General features: G+C 44.3%; 1 protein-coding gene across 5 annotated transcripts in view; it reads left to right on the forward strand.

Moving 5' to 3' along the window:
• Positions 1 to 15102, forward strand: part of znf423 (zinc finger protein 423) — a 155218-nt gene that overhangs the window by 128267 nt on the left and 11849 nt on the right. For all 5 annotated transcript variants that reach the window (XM_071203458.1, XM_034085109.2, XM_071203456.1 and 2 more), the window contains exons 19-20: positions 7657 to 7788; positions 11844 to 11959. In XM_071203458.1, coding sequence (XP_071059559.1) covers positions 7657 to 7788; positions 11844 to 11959 — 248 coding nt within the window. The remainder of the gene's footprint in view (positions 1 to 7656; positions 7789 to 11843; positions 11960 to 15102) is intronic.

Below are 15102 nucleotides of genomic sequence, written 5' to 3' on the forward strand. Positions count from 1 at the left end.
TGTCTGCCAATAGTCTGTGTGTGTGTGTGTGTGTGTGTGTGTGTGTGTGTGTGTGTGTGTGTGTGTGTGTGTGTGTGTGTGTGTGTGTGTGTGTGTGTGTCTGCATTGGTGTGTGGATGCAAGAGTTTCCTCTGAACATATTTATTAAAGAGAATGTGGAAAGTGGGAGTTTCAAATTAAATAGTTTGAGGAGTTTTTGTCATCAGATTCTTTTCAACCTTCAGTCAATCTAGTCTGCCCAAATCAATAATACATATATATGTTTATATATAAAAGCTTATTCCACATTTCATGTTCTTATTATCTGACTGTCTGAAGAATGACAGGTGCAATGATGTTGTGCAGCTTTGCAAAAAAAACGTGTTAGCAAAAATATGTTGTCATACTTTCCATTGAGGCAATGAACCCTACAGAATGATACACACACACTACAGGGAAACGGGAACTGTTTTGCATCCATTTTGCATTTAGTTTTCTCGAGACCCAGAAACATTTACAGCTGCAGACTAGATTATCCTCCGACATTAGGCGTGGATGAATGGGTCAAAAGCAGGTTGTTTGAGTGGAGAGCATCACAAGTGATAACTCTTGTTAAAGTGGCATCACCCTGCCCCCCATCTTCATTCAGCTTAGTGTCGAAACACACACGGTACAGTCGGAGTACACAAATGAAAATATTAACAATTACCTCACAGAGAGTGATGGAAGCAGAGAGGGAACAGGAAGATGAGAGGAGGGAGGGAGAATGTGTGTGGGTGTTGGGTACTCACGGGACCTCAGCACTGCAGCATTCTTTCTGTGTGTGTGTGTGTGTGTGTGTGTGTGTGTGTGTGTGTGTGTGTGTGTGTGTGTGTGTGTGTGTGTGTGTGTGTGTGTGTGTGTGTGTGTGTGTGTGTGTGGTGTGTGTGTGTGTGTGTGTGTGTGTGTGTGTGTGTGTGTGTGTGTGTGTGTGTGTGTGTGTGTGTAAAGGTGGGGGCACTCTTGGGACCCCTCCAGCACTGCAGCAGGTTGTGTGTGTGTGTGTGTATTCTCCAGCCCCCACACTACCAATGGGTCAAGCTTGCTCCCCCCCCCTGCATGAGCCCCCCCACCACCCCTGGTTGCCATGGAAACACACCTTGAGCGAGCCCCCCAGAGAGGTGCTTACTCCTCCTCCTTCCGTCCACTGCTCTCTTCTTTGCTGCACTCCTTTCTTTCTCCCTCCGATGCTCACCCTCAGTCCGTCCGTCCGTCCATCCATCCCATCATCCCTCTCTCCACGGCCCTCCTTCCTTCCTCCATCTCTTCCTCCTGCTACCTCTCCCGTACTGTCCTCTCCATCAATCGCCTGGCTCGGTTTACGGCCCCTACGTCACAGGGGACCAAACACACACACACTCTCTCTCACACACACGGTCTCACATAGTTTGGGGATGGAGGGGGTTGACAGTAGCAGGGTAGGGCAGTAATGAGGGGTAGACCCCCGAGGGACCCCCAGCAGCGCACACACACACACACACACACACACACACACACACACACACACACACACACACACACACACACACACACACACACACACACACACACACACACACACACACACACACACACACACACACACACACACACACACACACACACACACACACACACACACACACACACACACACACACACACACTCAGAGGAAGGGAGGGTGAAAGGTTGGGGCTTGTGGGGGCCAGGCACCCAAAGGAGTATGCCCCAGCCAAGACAAAAAAGGGTTAAGAGATGTGTGTGTGTGTGTGTGCGCATACGCCTCGGGAATCCTTCCCCCAATATAAACCAAGGAGCTCATTTATGTCCTGCTGCATGTTGCAGGGTCCATGATGATGAGGTGTGTGTGTGTGTGCGTGCGTGTGCGTGGGTGGGTGGGGGTGTGTGCGTGTGCGTGGGTGGGTGGGTGGGTGGGGGTGTGTGTGCTCCTGAGTGTGTGTGTATTGGTGTGACAGGGATGAGGCCACCTGGTCCCTCTCCTCTGGTCAATTAGCAGAGCGAGAGAGAGAGACTGAGGGCGAGTATACGCTGTGTGTGTGACAGTGGAATTGTTAGGGTGAGCCTGACTGCTGCATGGACTTGTCTTTGTGTTTAACCCCTCCCTCCCTTGTGCCGTAGCATTACCTCCTCACATTGTTTCTGTTTTCATTTTTCTCCTCCAACATCTCCTCTCTTTCTCTCTGATGTGAAAAGTCATCAGTAATTCTACAGATGAACCGCAGCCACCCACCAATGACCTGTGTGTGTTCGTCTGGTTCTCAGTTTAGAGGGAGACATAGCTTTAGAGTCGGGCCAGCACATGTTGTTTTAATGGTGTTTAAAGATGTGGCTTCATGGACAGTACATACTGTATGGTAGACTGGACATGGGAAGAGGAAGGGGACAGCAACGGGCCACAGATTCAGAGCTGCATCCAGGCCTTGGTTAAACCATATACTCCAGCACGTGCACGACGCGCTGCGTCAGCCAATCCACTTGCTCGCCCCTCACTGCGAGTGGGACCCAGGTACCCCTCCACATCACTCCTGTGTGCTACACTGCCTCCTATGGTGGAATGAGCTCCCGTTGACATCAGGACAGCAGAAGGTCTGCTTATCTTCCGTCGCAAACTCAAAACGCATCTATTTTGACTGTAACTTGCCAAATAAGTTATTGCTGAAAAACCCCAAAACAAGCACTTGTTGAGTTAATGTATGCCTTGTTCTGATTCACCAGCTCTTACCATGGTATGATCTTGCTTGCAAGGGTTGGCATAGCAACAAGTCAAGTATAGCCCGCTGTGCAATAAGGTATTCGTCAGCACCGCTGGAACATGATTTTGAATCAGACGTGTAAACCTAATATGCCTATTGTCTAGAAATAGTTTTCTTTATCCAAATTATTCGACATATTCAATTTAAAGCATTCCCCCATAACAATCTAAATGAATCCCCACTTGCCTTGGTGTGCATTAAACGTGTGTTAACAAACTCTGAGTCCTAACCTTCACCCTGCCTCTCCCTCTCCTCTCATCCCTCTCTCTCCTGTGTTCTCTGTCCCAGCACAGGCCTCCCAGGGTTGTGTGTGTGTGTGTGTGTGGGGGGGGGGGGTGGATCAAATGCACTCTGTGAGACAAAGCGTAACGGCAGGATGCTCTACGACTCTGTCATCTCACTATGACACACACACACTGTATGGGTCTCAGAGGGGGACAGCATACAGAGACTGCGGTCCCCACACACACACTGATCAAAACAATGTATTTGTCAGAAAAGAGAACTCTTTCATGACACACACACACACACACACACACACACACACACACACACACACACACACACACACACACACACACACACACACACACACACACACACACACACACACACACACACACACACACACACACACACACACACACACACACACACACACACACACACACACACACACACACACACACACACACACACACACAGGCGTTGGAGGCCTCTCCCCATGCCCTTGTTCTGGACAGCCCAATTATCTCTCTGCACCTCACTGTTTTCCCTTCAATTCTCTCTCTCTCGCTCTCGCTCTCTCTCTCTCGCTCTCCCTCCCTCTCTCCTTCTCTTTCCCTCTTACAGTAGGTTTGTCTTTTTTCATCTGTAGCCCTTTTGTTGTTACACTTGCCCATACATTTATTGCCCATGCATTGGCTTCTGTTGTGTCTCTTGTGAGGCTGATGACTCCTTTGAATTCACCAGGGAAGAACACTATTTGAACCAATGCTCAGCAGGAGCACTTTTGTTGTGTTTTGTTGCTGAAATTGATTCAATGATCAACAGCAAATAATGTTCATTCTTAGAGAAACACTGTCTGATTATAACTCGTCGAATGTCAGGAATTCCTTAGTTTTTTTAAGTTCTCTTCAAATGTCACATTGTGCTATAGGAAATTGTCATCCTTGAGCTTTTTCTTCTTCTTTATTTTCAAGGCTCGATGTTTATCAAGCCCAACAAGGAATGTGATCATAGTTGTAGCTGTGTATTATTTTAAATTCCCCTTAAAATGGTTTTATTATTGACGTTATGAGACATGTATGAGCAAAGCAGTACGTTGAATGTTATTTACGCTTCTATTCAATATGACTTGCATACAGAGTAGAAATGTCTCTGGAATACATGTTGTATTTCGTACAGTGACACATGGTCTGATCGAACCACTCGCCCTCTGATTGGTCGATCAGTCCATTCCCCTGAATTAAAAACCCGGATAGGTTAGTGTAATAATGAACTTTGCTGGAATTGTGTTCAAGCCAATCATAACAACATGTTCTATTAAAGCGGCCCTATTTTGCTCATTTCCAGGTTTCATAATTGTATGTCGTGTCTCTACTGTGACACGTCTCCATGCTTTCTTGTTCTAAAAGGCATTTATTTTCTCATACTGCCTGTGCTGCAGCAACTATTTTATGTTTTGTAACATAGTGATGTCACTATGTTACAGAAGTAAACAAAGGAGTCCAATGGAGGCATTTCAAGCAGGGGGGGGGTGGGGGTGTGCGAGATAAACACCCTCTGGAGGGAATTTTGGGATTTTAGCCTTTGCAGATCACTTACATGCACGACAATCTGCATCACACACGACAGGAAAGGGGAAACCCAATAGAGCATAATAAGGCCTCTTAAATTATGTAGGTGATCAAATAGGGAATTGTTTTTTCTTAAGTGCAACCAGAGAACTCTGTCACATACGGTATTCATCTGACCAGTGGTGATGTCCCTGTGAGAAATCATGGCTGATGTTTCACCACATTCTCTGAGCCTGGTGGCGTGGGACAGTGCGAGGGGCAACTGAGGGCTTTTAGGGTGCCTTCCACACGCACACACACTGTACTCTGTATGTATTAGCATATTTTGCACCTTCAGTTGAAACACTAATGTTCTCTTCTGAAGAATTGTGAAATAAAAGTGCGCCTTCCCTAATACTTAGAATAATGTTGTGATAATTAAAATATGAGACAATTGATTAAACTGGTAGTGCTGTACCCTCCTCCCACTCTCTTTCTCTCGCCTTCCCTCGTCCTCTCTGTGTGTCTCACTCCATGGGACTCTCTCCTGCTGTTTCAATCTCCTAGTAAATGATAATGAACCTCTATCTGTCTCAGTATGCCTCGGACACACTGGCGCCCCACACAACCTAGCACTCTTTGAGGTGTGTGTGTGTGTGTGTGTGTGTGTGTGTGTGTGTGTGTGTGTGTGTGTGTGTGTGTGTGTGTGTGTGTGTGTGTGTGTGTGGACAGAGGGAAGTTTGGGGATCAGGAACGAGGAGCATACCATCTCATCCATACAAGCCCATGTAGCACCACACACACACACACACACACACACACACACACACACACACACACACACACACACACACACACACACACACACACGCGCACACAATCCCCCATAGCTATTGAGGTGGGATTAGGGCACCCTTGTGTCAGCCTTTGAGGCAAAGAGAGATTGGAATCTTTGTGTGTGTGTGTATTAGTCAGTATGGGTGTCATGGATGTATGATTGAAGACATTATTAACCCTGCGATCTCCTGCAGCGCTGCAGCTGAAGTTCCGCTGTGTGTGTGTGTGTGTGTGTGTGTGTGTGTGTGTGTGTGTGTGTGTGTGTGTGTGTGTGTGTGTGTGTGTGTGTGTGTGTGTGTGTGTGTGTGTGTGTGTGTGTGTGTGTGTGTGTGTGTGTGTGTGTGTGTGTGTGTGTGTGTGTGTGTGTGTGTGTGTGTGTGTGTGTATTGGTCCTGTATGGTACAAGGGTGATAAGAACAGTGGGCAGGAAACCTGGTGTGTGTGTGTGTGTGTGTGTGTGTGTGTGTGTGTGTGTGTGTGTGTGTGTGTGTGTGTGTGTGTGTGTGTGTGTGTGTGTGTGTGTGTGTGTGTGTGTGTGTGTGTGTGTGTGTGTGTGTGTGTGTGTGTGTGTGACACCCACCTTTCATCTGGCCTTTCACCATGGGTGCTGTGATGTCACACACCTTCTTACAATAGACACAGATACACATACATATTGGTTTAATCCCAAGTGAGAACAAAAGTGAATTTATAATGAATGAATGCCTATTTTTAAAGAATATTATGATTGCAGGATATTGTTGAAGTCAATCAAAATTAGTACTCTACATTAAATGAATCTTGTGTGTCCAATTTTCTTACGATCACGGCATACAATTACTTCTATTTCAATTATTTGGCAAATTGCATACACTTCAATGGGTGAATTAGCTAAACAATAAGATGTTATAAGAGAGATAAGAGCAATACAGTACAGAAGAAAAAAGGGATACAACAAATAATTTCCAATAATACAGAATTATCTATAATGTATTCACCATCTTTACCCTCCCTTACACCTCATGTATTTTTCCGTATCATATTTGAATATAATCTTTAAACTGAATTTAATTTAGCATACGCCATCTCAGCAGTCCATACAAACTGATCAGTGAAGGAAAGTGCTCCATTACTGTGATGTCATATCAATTACATCTAAATAATTCATTGTATTAGTTTTGTCTATATTCAATGTTCATAGAAGGTGTTGTCTTGTTTGTAAAGAGACATCCGAACACTGAAAAAAGACGGAAGTATTTGTGAGGGGTTTGAATTTGAGCCCACACAAATGAATCAGCAAGTGATGGACCAAGAGGGTAAGGGGACTTTGAGGGGAGGAATGGGCGAAGTGAGGGATGGATGAGTGACTCCAGTGGGGGGGAGGCAGATAACGAGGACAGAGGGAGGGAAGGGAGGAGGGTCTATAGGAAGGGTAGATCATCCACAGCCCCGGTGGGGAGGACAGGCAATTACCAGCTGGGGCAGATATGGCACTGGGAGAGTTGGGGGCAGTGTATAAAGGAGAGGGAGACATAAAAGAAGAGCATGCAGCAGGGGTGATAGGGGAGTGTCGGACTTGACAACTTAACTGATCTGGAGCTGAAAATCGTATTTTTGTACTTTGTCATTTCATTTCTGTAACATGTGGAATTGCTTATGTCGTGTTTAGTTACCGTACTTTTCGGACTATAAAGCGCACCTGCATATAAGCCGCAGCAGCTAAATTGTCCGTCTGTCTTGCTCTCGTTCTGTCGCTCGGTTCCACTTTTACTTTGGCGCGCTACCTGTCTCACTCTTTTCCGGCCTCCAGCTTTTCCTGCTGGAGCCCGCCGCTTAAAGGTGGCGGGCGCGCACCGGTCATAGAGCCCATAGGGTTAAAGGTGGTTAATTTTACCTGTAAAATCCATAGATGTAGGAGGTTCCCTAGTGGCCGTTAGCTGTACAAAAAAAATGGGGGAAAAAGTCGCGGCTTATAGTCCGAAAAGTACGGTAGTTGTAGTTGTTCACATAATCATCAATACCGCAGACATGCCTATGTGAGCACATTGGGGGTTAAGTATCTTACCAAAGGACTATTTGACCTTTTGACTGCAGGAGGCGGGATGCAACCACTTATTTTAGCTTTTTTGTCAGTATTCTATACGCCACAGTCTGTCGGTGTCTGACAGTTTGTGTACGTGCAGACATCTGTCGTGAGAGTTGTATTGATATTATTAAACTGATGTCATACGTTCTGGTACTCATGTTGCTTAACCCAGCATACACATGCGTTTCTGTCTTCCTTTTTACAGAGGAGGGCATCAATCACGAATGCAAGCTGTGTAACCAGATGTTTGATTCACCTGCCAAGCTGCTCTGCCACCTGATAGAGCACAGCTTCGAAGGCATGGGAGGTACCTTCAAGTGCCCCGTCTGCTTCACAGGTGAGAGACACACACACACACACACACACACACACACACACACACACACACACACACACACACACACACACACACACACACACACACACACACACACACACACACACACACACACACACACACACACACACACACACACACACACACACACACACACACACACACACACACAAAACCCCATTCACCTTCAAGGACAGAAGCACTGAAAACATGCGGATGTCCGAAAAGCATAACATGCTACCATAAAAAAGGGAATTAACAAGTTATACATGCCCATCGACACAGCAGGGGCACACCATCAGCCTGCATAATCATATACACACATGTTTTAGTATGCTATGAGGAATCATTAACTTTAACAAGATTTAATTTGTTCTTGGAGAGTGAAGACCTCCACTGAAGGTAATGGTGCCTTTGTGCGATACTTGGATCTTGACATTCCCGTAGAACACAGTTGAAACCACAAAGATGTTTCTCAGAGTGGTAAACAATATGTGTCTGTGCGTTTACAGCTAAAGAGGACAATTAGATTCACTTTCTAAGTCTGGAACAGATTTGTTTGTATTCACTAAAGGAATTTATCCTGTACCGCAATGTTAGTGAAAGAGTGAAGCATATTGCATCCACACAGTGTTCAGGATCTGTTAGCAACTATAACGGGTTCTTCCTTTGGCTTTTCCATTGACAACCATGGAAATCGGGCCTTTCGTTTTTCATAATCCTGCGACAGAAAGAGAAAATCGAGAGAAATGTCATCAAGCATTTCAGGACATCCTTTTTACAGCACTTTAAATGACCAATGAAATCTAAAGTACTCTAGCCAGTAGGGCTGTGGCGATACACTAATCTCACGATACGATACACGATATTCAGCCAACGATACGATATATATCACGATATTCAGCCAACGATACGATTCGATACGATTCGATATAATTCGATACACTTATATCATTTTCTGAAAGATTTTAAAGGGACAGTGGGATTTTGGTGACATCTTGTGAGTGTTCCATTGACTTGGATTGAATTAATTCAACTGAAAACTGAAAGCATCAATTATACAATATATGGCTCTGACAGAGAGTCTACAGCTTGCAAATGCTGGACAAAATTAATCAAAAGATGTGGTGAGAAAATGTGTTTCATTTATTGAAACAGTGCAAACTGTAGCTTACAAGCCTTTGAAACGTAAGTACATAAAGTGCAGTATCACAATGGAGAATGGAGAATTAAAAGGTGCAGCAGGTGGCGGAACACGGGGGATTTGAATGGGACTTGTTAGAAATTAAAATCAATGTTTTGATGGCATAAAGTACCATAAACATACCGTCAGTTTAAATGCTGTTTTATACTGAAAAACCAGAAGTTGTTGTGCACAACCAGTTGTTGAGCTTTTATTCTGAAAATCCTTCATCTCCGGTTAGCATTTAGCATGTGGCTAATATACAATTTCCTATAGAGGTGCATTTAGTAGCGATATGACACGGAGTGTTGCACACCGAAACCTACTGATTTCAACACTACAACTATAGACGTCGAGATATTATTATTGCTGAATATTAAATGAAGGTACAGTTTATTTGAATACGTTTGTTTACAGACGTGGGTAGCATGAGACAACATTCGGAACTACCGGAAATGATACCAGCCGTGAGGTATCTTTGGAGTATTGATTACAACGTTTAAAATGTATTAAATGAAAAGTCATGAAAGAGATAAGGAGGAGAAAAGGCGTGTTTAGTTATATATTTAATGTGCAATGTCTGAATCCTCTGTAATGCGCAACAACGAACATTGGAGACGTGGAGGGCCGATCCCCAGCAGCGCCGACCCGCCCACAGGGAGGATTCAGCAGAGGATATTTAACAGCTGGAAAGGTGGAGCTCGCTCTCTTCCCTTCACTCACGAGAGCCAGAACACAGCTGTTTTTCGGACTGAACCATCTTCTGCTTGTAACATTACCGCGCTTTTTATTAATTAAAGTATACATTTGAACATTCTCAGAGACTCAATTAGTCTCTCCTGGACGCGAGTATAACGAACACAGTTATCAGACCTAATGTATCGATACCCGCGGCTGAAATATCGATACCTTCTCGGAAAACTAAATATCGATATATATCGCAGGATCGATTAAATTGCACAGCCCTACTAGCCAGTTATCAAACTAAATGAATCTCGTTTAGATGGCACTGTAGTATGTCATCTGTTCGAATCACATATGAATGTCAATGGGCAAAAGTGTTTTTAGCCATGCACTGCAGTATTGTATGTTCCTAATAAAGCAGACTTTCACCAATACAAATGCCATTGGCACCAAGCTGGTCCCGTCCTGTCACTTATTCTGATAAAGATGCCAGGTGGGGTTACATTTGGTTTGCACTTAGATCTCCACAGGAATCTGCTCCAGTGCACGTTGTGGCTCAGTGAATGGCTCTCTGGGTAACCTGCACCGTGATACATAGAGCAAGGGGTTTTGGGTACGAGCACATTACAAGCACATTCACTGTTTTTAACATTTCTAACTGTGGAAGGAATAGAACAGCAGGGTGCCGCTTCTAAAGGCAAAGCTCTGCGTGTGCAAAGGTTCATGCAATATTACCTCCAAACATGCCACACATGAAGGACTTTGTGCCACTGAAATCCTCCTGAGGACCCAAACTAAATGCCGGATGACCAAAATAGGCCTGTGGCGTTTAAAGTTCGGTGTATTTAGCCAGATCTGCACACCTTCCATCTCTTGACTCTCTATCCCTATACGCACTTTCTGTCACTGCATCCCTCTCTTTCCCTCCCTCAGTTGTTGAGTTTGTCTTGTGTGCCCTCCACCCCCCAGGTACACAGCAACACTTTAAACTTTAACTCTATTCCTTGGTGGCTTATGAATTAGTAAGATGGGCACCACTCCTATGGGGAGGCTTAATAATTGAACACATACACACACAGTGAAAACCAAAAGTGTACTGAAACAAAGGGGAGAGAAAGAAAGAGAAAGAATAAAGTGTACGAGACAACACTGGAGCGGAAGTAAAAAAAAGAAGAGATAATTTATTGATAAATATCTCAAGGTCTGCGGAGGATAGCTCTTCCTGTTTTCTCTGTTTCTTTCTCTCGCTCTCCCTTGTTTCCAGTCAGCCCCGGTGTTTGCTGGGGGTTATTTGTACTGAAACTCAGTTGCTATCTGGTTCGTTTTATATATATAAGTACACTATATAGTAGAGTATCTAGTATTAATCAGGAACTGTTCACTGTGAAGTCCAGTTGTACAATGTGCATCTACACATGGTTGAGGTTACCTGCAATCAGTTGTGATTCATAATACACACCTTGATGTCTCAATCCTTTGCCAACACCTTCAATTATCTTCCACGAACAGACCCAGGATCAGTTTTCTCCAAAGACGGAGAACAATATGATCCCAACTCAGTTTGAGTTTGGCCCCATACTAATGGAGTGGTGTAAGAACGAGTCTTAACACCCGCAAATGGATTAGCATTGGACCACTTCTGGTTCCCTTACCTCAGTGGTGTTATGGTTAGATGCCCTACATCTGTAGTTAACACATGCCAAGTAGATTTTCACGTTTCGTTCTACAACATAAAAACATTATGAATGTCCGAAGCTTGTGTCATTAAAAACAGCGGATGCTACCAAGGGTCTAAATGAGGCTACTTAACGTCGTCATGGCAAACATTACCCGCCTTTAGCTTAGCGGTGGTGACACGTAGCCATGCTACAATAGTGTAGTTAATGAATAACCTGCGTGCTGTAAAGATGTGGAGAGTATCCTGCTGAACAAGAATCATAATTGTGCATTTGACAAAGTGCTTAATTTCTGCAATCTTCCAAATCCAGTGGAAAAAGCGCATTGAATTTGAACTCATTGCTAATTTACGGGGTGCCCTAAAGTAATAGCACATCCGTGTAACATGTTTTGGCCCAAGCAACAGACAACAATGGGCCTGAGATCTCTGGTCTAAAAAGTTTTTAGTTGATCATATGTGTATTGTCTAATAAGCATTGTGTAACATTTGCTGTATGTGTTCCATCCTCAGTGTTTGTGCAGGCCAACAAGCTCCAGCAGCACATCTTTGCCGTCCACGGCCAGGAAGACAAGATCTACGACTGTTCCCATTGTCCGCAGAAGTTCTTCTTTCAGACAGAGCTACAGGTACGTCTCGTTATCCTGTCTCCATGTCAACTTGACTGTCTGTCTACACAATGATTGTGTGCAAGGACCTCACACCACAGTAAGTGGACTGTGAGCGCAAGCTAGTACTGGAGTACATATTCCAAACTCAAACGGGACCCTGCTCTCGATTCTTCTACTCATACCTCAACATGCGGACATTTGACAGAATCTCTCTATTTACTGTTCATCCGTATTTATCCCTCCACCATGTTTCCTTTTCTCTGTCCCTCTCTTTCAATCTCTCCTCATGAGGTCTGAGCAGGGTTCTGGCAAGCCTCATGTCATTAGGGTCAACACACATGTGTGTGCGTATGTGTGCGTATGAAATACAGAAGAGAGGATATAAGTCACCCAAGAGTAGGTCCTGGGCCAGCTGTGGCCAGGTCTGTGATGATGTACACATCCCTGTCCTCTTTCAATTCCTTCTCCCTCACATCTCTTGTACCTTTTGGCACCAGACTGAAGTGCAAAGTCTACAGGTCAAGCAATGGTGCTGACAGAGGTGGTATCTGTAACTCTACCCATGCTGTTGCCAGATGCAGAGGTTTATGTATTTTATTTTTCAAAGTGTTTTTGGTTAGATGCCTGAAATAATTGATGTGGTAAACACAAGCTTAAGAGATGTTCAACGTTTTGTTCTACAACATAATATGTCAGTAGATACCCCCCTAAGGCTTCTATGTGTCTTAAAAGGGGCTGTTCCAGCAAATGAATAAAGGAACCTACTAAACGTCTTGCTGCCGGACATTAGCTGCCTTTAGCTTAGCAGGATTGACAGAGCAAATTCATGGAAGACTGAATTCTGAAAGCCCAGAGTTGAATTGAAAATCATAACTGTAAAAGTCTAAAACATTGTCACTTTTTTGTAAATGTAACCAAGTTACTTACAATATGTGCGATCAACCAAGCAGATGCAAACTCACCCGGCAAGAATTAGCACATTAGCTTTCAGTTAGCAAAACCTTTCAAGGACAGGACAGAAGTCCCATTTTTGTATTTATAATTAGCCAATTTGCAGTCAAACCAGGTGGGGTTTCAGTCTGCCTTTAAAACGTTAGAAGGTATTGATGCCTTATACGTTTTTAGTTGATTGTGAACGAAGGCCATGCTTAGTTAAACTGCAACATAATTAGAAGAGTGGTTGATGTGCAAGCTATTGGTAAACAGAGATTTAGATAAAGGCAGAAATTCTTCTAGGGATTACAAAGGCCTACCCCAGTCACCACACACACACACACACACACACACACACACACACACACACACACACACACACACACACACACACACACACACACACACACACACACACACACACACACACACACACACACACACACACACACACACACACACACCACACACACACACACACACACACACACACACACACACACACACACACACACACACACACACACACACACACACACACACACACACACACACACACACACACACACACACACACACACACACACACACACACACACACACACACACCACACACACACACACACACACACACACACACACACACACACACACACACACACACACACACAAAGTGGCAGTGATGTAGGGCCGGAGGTGGTGGGCATATGGTTGGCCAGTCCATTTAACAGCAGGGTGACTGCTGGACCCTGTCGGTTAATGTCCACACACAGGCCCCACTCACCTCCACACACACACACACACACACACACACACACACACACACACACACACACACACACACACACACACACACACACACACACACACACACACACACACACACACACACACACCGTTTGTTCCACACACAGACACCTCCAGTCCTCCTACATGCACTCCATCCCATAAGTGAAATGCTCTTTGAAACTATGGGTATTTGTAAATGTTGATAAGTATGTAAATGTAGCTCGTAAATATGTTGTATTATATCCTCTATTGTTTTATGTTGTTTCATGTGGAACCTAATTGCTGCAGGTCTCCTTTGAAAAAGAGATCTATGATCTCAAGGGACAATCTGGATGAATAAAGGTTTGAAAGTCCCCGTGGACTCCTCTCCTGTCGTCTGACCGGGTCACAACATCTGTATCGGCTGAAGAATTGTAATCATCTGTTGGCGAATCAGGTTGTTAAGTTTAAAGATAAAGCTGACCTCGCAGTAACATACTCAACCTATCACGGTAAATGTATCAGAGTGGGTGATGTGAAAGGGGCTTCACTACCCCTTTATACTGTTAGTGAACTATTATTCTAATAATATTTTAACTAATTATTTTCCCAGTTATTTATGTTATTTTTCACAAATATGACACAAATTAGATACGAACAAAGAACATGGTATGGCATAATGGTCCATCATCTGCACGCTGTTTTACTAAAGATGTGTAGCTAGTTGTGTACAGCTATGTACAATAAGTAATACTATATACTTTTAGTTTTTAATTTGCTGATATCAATTCAGTACTCGATATCAGCGGGTATCGGGAAGGAAACATGGGTATCTCTAGTTATTTTCATATGTTTAGCTGCATTCCGCCTCATGTCATGCTAACGTAGTACAATTGGTCCACATCTGACTTTGAGGGGTATCTCCATCTTTGTTCCAACAATATGAAGTGGAGAGTTTATACAGCTTCACTTCACTCAACAACGGAGAGCTTTTTTCCTCGTATATGAACTCAGCTGTGATCAGGTCAGATGAAAATAGTTCTTCATTCGTTGTTTTCATTCCAGCTAAGTTGAGCTCAGTTCAACTTTATTTCTCCCTGAGCTCCTTCTCCTTCTTCCTCTTTGGCTGCTGCACTTAGGCCATATCCATCCACTTTGGTCCCGCCCCAAGTGTGTGTGTGTGTGTGTGTGTCCGTGTGTGTGTCAAAACTTGCAGCCCGAACCCGACCTGCCACAGCTCCATCGCCCCATGGGAGGGCTCTCTAAGTGGGCTAGACAGAAAGGCTGACTGGGGGAGATGGAGAGCTACAACTGTGTGTGTGTGTGTGTGTGTGTGTGTGTGTGTGTGTGTGTGTGTGTGTGTGTGTGTGTGTGTGTGTGTGTGTGTGTGTGTGTGTGTGTGTGTGTGTGTGTGTGTGTGTGTGTGTGTGTGTGTGTGTGTGTGTGTGTGTGTGTGGTGT

The sequence above is a fragment of the Pseudochaenichthys georgianus genome, chromosome 6, assembly GCF_902827115.2.
Source record: "Pseudochaenichthys georgianus chromosome 6, fPseGeo1.2, whole genome shotgun sequence".
Classification (NCBI taxonomy): domain Eukaryota; kingdom Metazoa; phylum Chordata; class Actinopteri; order Perciformes; family Channichthyidae; genus Pseudochaenichthys; species Pseudochaenichthys georgianus.